Genomic DNA, 6,000 nt, shown 5'->3' on the forward strand with positions numbered 1-6,000 from the left:
GGAGGCACAATAGTGTAATACTGTCTTGCAGTTTTTTATTCAACACAACACACCAAAGCAAACCCCCCAAATCCAAAATGCTTACATCAGATAAAAATTTCCAAGCATTAAATGATAATCAAGACGTTATGGCCAGCTCACCGCTGCTGAATGGTTCTCTTTCAGACTAGTCAAATGGCGAGATCCGGATTCCAGCAGAGACGTCTATGACCATCAAGGAGAAAGCGTGCCAGTGTTCTGACGCGTTTCGTCACATGGGACTTGTACCTTTGGTGTGTTGTGTTGAATAAGAAACTGCAAGACAGTATTACACTATTGTGCCTCCCATTCCATTTGTTTTTGGTACCGTTTGGTCCCTGAGGGATATCTAAACACAGTGGACATCCAGGTGTCAGCAGAGGAGGTCCAGACTCCCAAAGGGTGCAAGCAACCAATGCTTATAGGCACATGATCATTGTAACTCTGGTGAGTGTCCATTCCTAAGGGGATCACTTTTTGGTGTGGTGAATGTTTACGCCGGATAAGAACACTGAATACTGAGCACTGGGAGTACCAAAATAATTTTTATGGATTTTTTATGTGTTTTTTCTAACAAAAAGACTGTATTGAGTGTGGATTTTACTCTTTTAGGAGGACTGCATCTTTTACAATATAGTTTTTATCCTTTGATGAGGACTGGTTGATTCCCAATATGGCAATACATATTGAGCGCTGCTGAGTGTAATCAATGCTGAACATCTTTCAATTTTAGTATTTATTACATTGTTTTATAAAATCTTAGCCATGGCACAGGTTACCCCTAGGTGTTGAAGCTGCAGGAAAAGGTGTGAGGGCCACATGAAATTGCCTCATGGGCCATATTTGGCCTGTGGGCATTGAGTTTGATGCATGTTTTACAAAATTTGCATTTACCTATTGGCTTATCCAGTCTCATAAGTCGCAGGTAGGGCTGGACATTTTCTGGCATTGACTGAACCAGAGAAGCAGCAGAAAAGTGACGCCTTGTGGCAGCATGGTTGCCTGTTTTCAGAGCTGAGGTCCGAGACCTGGAAGGACCGCAGGTATACAGGAGGGAGGTGTATAAACGGTGTGTGTGAGGCCATCTGAGATCCAGTATTGTCTTCTTGTTGTGGTTTGTGTGAACGCAGCCAGGCCAGGTGCTGTACACATAAGTGCAGGGTCTGTACACCGATCTATGGAAGGACACGCATCCTCGTAGGATTCCCACAGGTATCGCAGCCATCCCGGATATCCCACCTACAAAATTAAAGCCATCAAAGTTATTATCAGCATGTTTTTTTTTTTTTTAATATATAAACAAATTCAGTTTCTAAGGAGACAATTTTACAGTTGTGACACCCTTGGGAATTTCCCTGCATTTCCGCAAGAGCGACTTCTAAAACATACTGCAACCTGATCTGTCATAACAACAAAGGATTATATTCACCAAAGCATTTTACATTGCTAGGCATTACCAAAGTAATGGTTAGAAATCATCGAGTCACCCTGGAAAAAAGTATGTAAACCCTTGCCGGTTCACACTACCGCGACTTGTCAGGCGACTTGGCCGCCTGACAAGTCGCGGTCCATTCAGTGCTATGGGAACTGTTCTAATAGGAGCGACTCAAGTCGCTCCGACTTAGAAAAAGGTTCCTGCACTACTTTTGACCGAAGTCGGAGCGACTTGCATTGACTTCCATTATGTGAAGTCCGTGCAAGTCGCGCTGAAGTCACGGTGCTCGGCGACTTCGCTAGTCGCCCCCGAAGTCGTGTCGCCATAGTGTGAACCGACTCTTACTGTATATTTCACCGTGCTAACAACACTTTGGGGAGATTTACTAAAACTGGTGCGCACAGAATCTGATGCCGCTGTGCGTGGCAGCCAATCAGCTTCTAACTTCAGCTTGTTCAATTAGGCTTTGACAATAAGCCCCCGTTCACATCAGCACAATTTAACAGGTCAAATTGCATGTCAAATCGCAGTCTGTTGCCAGCAATGGCACTGTTCAAATCTGTGCGGCACTGACTTTGCAGAGCTGCACCGATTTCCAAAAGTAGTTCCTGCATTACTTTTGGCGACTTTGTGGGGGCGATTTTAATAGACTTCTGTGCATGAACCCGAACAGATGTCTTTCAAGTCAACCCCAAAGTCGGACTAAAATGTGGCTTTGAAATTGTGTTAGTTCAGCTGAGCTTGCACGATTTCAAACCGGCATTTCAGTCCGACTTCGGGGGTGATTTGACAGACATCTGTGCGGGTTCATGCACAGATGTCTATTAAAATCGCCCCCCCCCCCCCCGAAGTCGCCAAAAGTAGTTCAGAAACTACTTTTGGGAATCGGTGAAGTACCGCAAAGTTGGTGTCGCACCGATTCGAATGGTGCCATTGCCGGCAATAGCCTCCAATTTGGCATGTGATTTGATATGTCAAATCACATGTCGAATTGGTCCAATGTGAACGTGGGTTCAATGTGAATGGGGACTAACTTAGAAGCTGATTGGTTACTGTGCACAGCTGCACCAGTTTTAGTAAATCTCCCCCTTTCTGTCACTGCTGATGTGTATAGCTAGAGGTTAGCAGGTATTTTGGCTCACTCCTGTATACAAACCTGTTTTAGTTCACGGATATTTTGGGATGTCTCACTAGGCTGCCTAAAACGTAACTCCACGTTTGTTGAGAAAAAAAACATTCCCCTCTGGGTGATCTCTGCACATTGCAGGAACTTTACCAAACTTTGTTGCAGATTTCCTACCTTTTGTTATTCTGAAGAAATCATTGTTTGTTCCCCTGTGCCGGATGGGTCTTATGGGAGTGGTTTCATAATTATCAATCAGCTGTGCACCTGCAGGGCTCTAACCCTAGATGTTTCCCTATTAGTATTATCTCATCAAAAATTACATTTTTTGTTGCAGGGGATGCCAGAAATCTGACTTGTATGTTAAGCAGACTTCTGGAATAAGCAGCGAGCCAATCACACAAGCAGGAAATGATGTTTCTGGGGTGTGGTCAGTATACATTCTGTGTACAGAACAGTTCCAAGTAGCCATATTGCATTTTCAGAAAATTACAGCGGCTGCAGATTGAAAAGGAAAGGTCATTTTTAATAACATTCAATTACAATATGACTTTCTTTATTTGCTATTTTTTCCCCCAAAAGTAAAGTTGCCCTTTAACCTTCTTAGCGGTTTTCCCGAGTGTGGCTCGGGGTTAAATTTCAGAGCCAAAAGCTGTAACCCCCCGAGCCACACTCGGGGTACCGCCACAAGCATCGCTGGATCCTGTAAGCAGGGTTACTTACCTTGTCACCGGGATCCAGCGATGTGTCCCGGCGGTGTCTAGCGGCGGATCTTCCTCCGGATCCTCTCCGTGCCCCGGCTTCCGTCTCCTGCGACGTGACGTTCACAGGGGGGTGGAACCGGCGGCAAATTCAAATGTAAAACACACCAAACACACTGATACCATTCAAAATAAAATAAAAAATCACATTAGTTTGCCCCCCAGTGCCCTTTCCTGCAGTTTTACTGTACTTTATATATATATATATATATATAATAAATGTATACAGTTGGTTTGGGCTGCTTATCCACAAGAATTACATGCAAAATAATGGTACCGCTTTCAGCACCTAAAAACCAAAAGAATCATACCGCCAGGGAGGTTAAGATCAACTTAAAAAATTCTTATGGGACTGACGAACGGGCTCTGACTTGGACTAAAATCTTGAAATTCATCTAAGGCCCATTTCACACTGGGCGGGCTCCGTTTGGATCAGCAGGAGATCTGTCCACTGATCCCCTGCTGATCAGAGCAGAGCGGGCGGATTACAAGTCCGTGTCTGCTCAGTTTATCCACTTGCCACCAAATCACACCTTGGTACATCATTTGACTTCAAGTGGTTATACCAGGGTGATATGCAGCTGCAGGCATCATCCCAGTACCGATTTTTAGAGCTGACCGCCGGCTCCCTTGTAATAGCAATCAGAGCAGCTAACTAGCCGTTAGATTGCTATTACAAGCAGCGGGAGGGGAAGAGCCCCTCCTGCCACCTTCTGTGTCTCTCGAGCTCTCCCATCCCACCGGGAGACCTGAGATATTAGCCAGCACGTCCGCCAGCTAGTCAAAGACCCATACAAAGCTGGGATCGGCATTGATTGGGTCTCTGCTAAGGTTAACGTGCAAGCGATGACATTAATTCCAGTTTACCTGGATGTCAACAGCGCCATTTTTTGAAAGTCAAAAGTATTCAAGAACACTGATCTTGGCGTTTTGTATGCTGTCAACTGCAGAGGAGGAATTTGGGGTCTTATAAACCCCAGATTCCTCCATAAAGAGTACCTGTCACGTGCCAATTACTGTTGCAAAGGATGTTTATATTCCTTAAGACAGCGATAAAAGTGATAATAAAAATTTAAAGCAAAAGTGTAGAAAAAAAAAAATTAACAATTAAAAATAAAGTTTAAAGTGCCCCCCGTTCCCATGTGCTAGTGCGCAAAGGCGAACACGCGTCAGTCCTGCACGCAAACTGCGATCCTCCCACACATGTGCGGTACTGCCACGAGCGTCAGATCACAGGCCATAACTCTGGCACCAGACCTCCTCTGTAAATCTAAAGTGCACCTGTAAAAGCTTTAAAAGCGTCACCTATAGATAGTAAAATGTACGTTGTTTGTGGCTGTTGCAGGGGCATGCACAGTTTTAAAGCGTGAAATGTTTGGTAGCTATATACTTGGCGTAACATCTTTTATATTTTACAAAGAAATTGGGTTATGTATTGTATTTTTTTTTTTTTACATTTCAAAAAAAGGGGACTTTTTCCCAAAAATTGCGTTTCAAAAACTGCTGTGCAAATACTGTGTGACATAAAAATGTGATAGGGAATATTCCTAAAGCATGGGTTGGGAGGACCCAAAGGCCAAGAATCCTCCAAACCTTTTTTCTTTTCTATCTCTTTAGGTTTGGAGGATTCTTGGCCTTTGGGTCCTCCCAACCCATACTTTAGGGATATTCCCTATTACAATTTCATTCTATGGGATGTAGGTACCCTGCTAATCAGCAACACACCACCACAATCGCCTTTCTTTGTGTGACATAGAAAAAATTTAAATCCACCAATTCTAGGGCCTCTGCTTTAAAAAAAATAAAAAAATAATAATAATTATATATAGTTACACTGTGTGTGTGTATATACAGGGAGTGCAGAATTATTAGGCAAATGAGTATTTTGACCACATCATCCTCTTTATGCATGTTGTCTTAAGGCCCGTACACACGTACCGATCGTCGGCCGTCTTTTGTCCAGGGCTGTCGGTGTCGGTTGAAAAGTGCAAAAGACTGCACAAGAATTTTGTCCCCCGACTACAGCCGACTGCAGAAGTGATGTCATGTAATGGTTAACTTTCCCTGTTTTTTTATTCTTTTCTGAGCATGCCCAGTCTTGCAAATCTGCTGTCTGTCGGCCGAATTCTGTACTGACTGGCAAACAATCGGCCGCTCTGGTGTCGGCATACAAAAATTTTCATGCTTGCAAGACAGATTCTTTTCGGCCGAAAGTGCGCTGTCGGCTGTCGGAAGCATCATACTAACAAGCCTACAATCGGCAGATCGGTCGTCGGCCGAAGCTTTTCGGCCGACGATCGGTACGTGTGTACGGGCCTTTACTCCAAGCTGTATAGGCTCGAAAGCCTACTACCAATTAAGCATATTAGGTGATGTGCATCTCTGTAATGAGAAGGGGTGTGGTCTAATGACATCATCACCCTATATCAGGTGTGCATAATTATTAGGCAACTTCCTTTCCTTGGGCAAAATGGGTCAAAAGAAGGACTTGACAGGCTCAGAAAAGTCAAAAATAGTGAGATATCTTGCAGAGGGATGCAGCACTCTTAAAATTGCAAAGCTTCTGAAGCGTGATCATCGAACAATCAAGCATTTCATTCAAAATAGTCAACAGGGTCCCAAAAGAAGCGTGTGGAAAACCCAAGGCGCGAAATAACAGCCCA

General features: G+C 44.0%; 1 protein-coding gene across 3 annotated transcripts in view; it reads right to left on the minus strand.

Moving 5' to 3' along the window:
- The window catches only part of COQ2 (coenzyme Q2, polyprenyltransferase), a 50,126-nt gene that overhangs the window by 27,755 nt on the left and 16,371 nt on the right, over nt 1-6,000 (minus strand). For all 3 annotated transcript variants that reach the window (XM_082247818.1, XM_082247817.1, XM_082247816.1), the window contains exon 2: nt 913-1,257. In XM_082247818.1, the coding sequence (XP_082103944.1) occupies nt 913-1,243 (331 nt within the window). In that variant the 5' untranslated portion in view covers nt 1,244-1,257. The remainder of the gene's footprint in view (nt 1-912; nt 1,258-6,000) is intronic.

This window comes from Pelophylax lessonae, assembly GCF_965119305.1.
Source record: "Pelophylax lessonae genome assembly, chromosome: 2".
In the NCBI taxonomy this organism is placed as follows: Eukaryota; Metazoa; Chordata; class Amphibia; order Anura; family Ranidae; genus Pelophylax; species Pelophylax lessonae.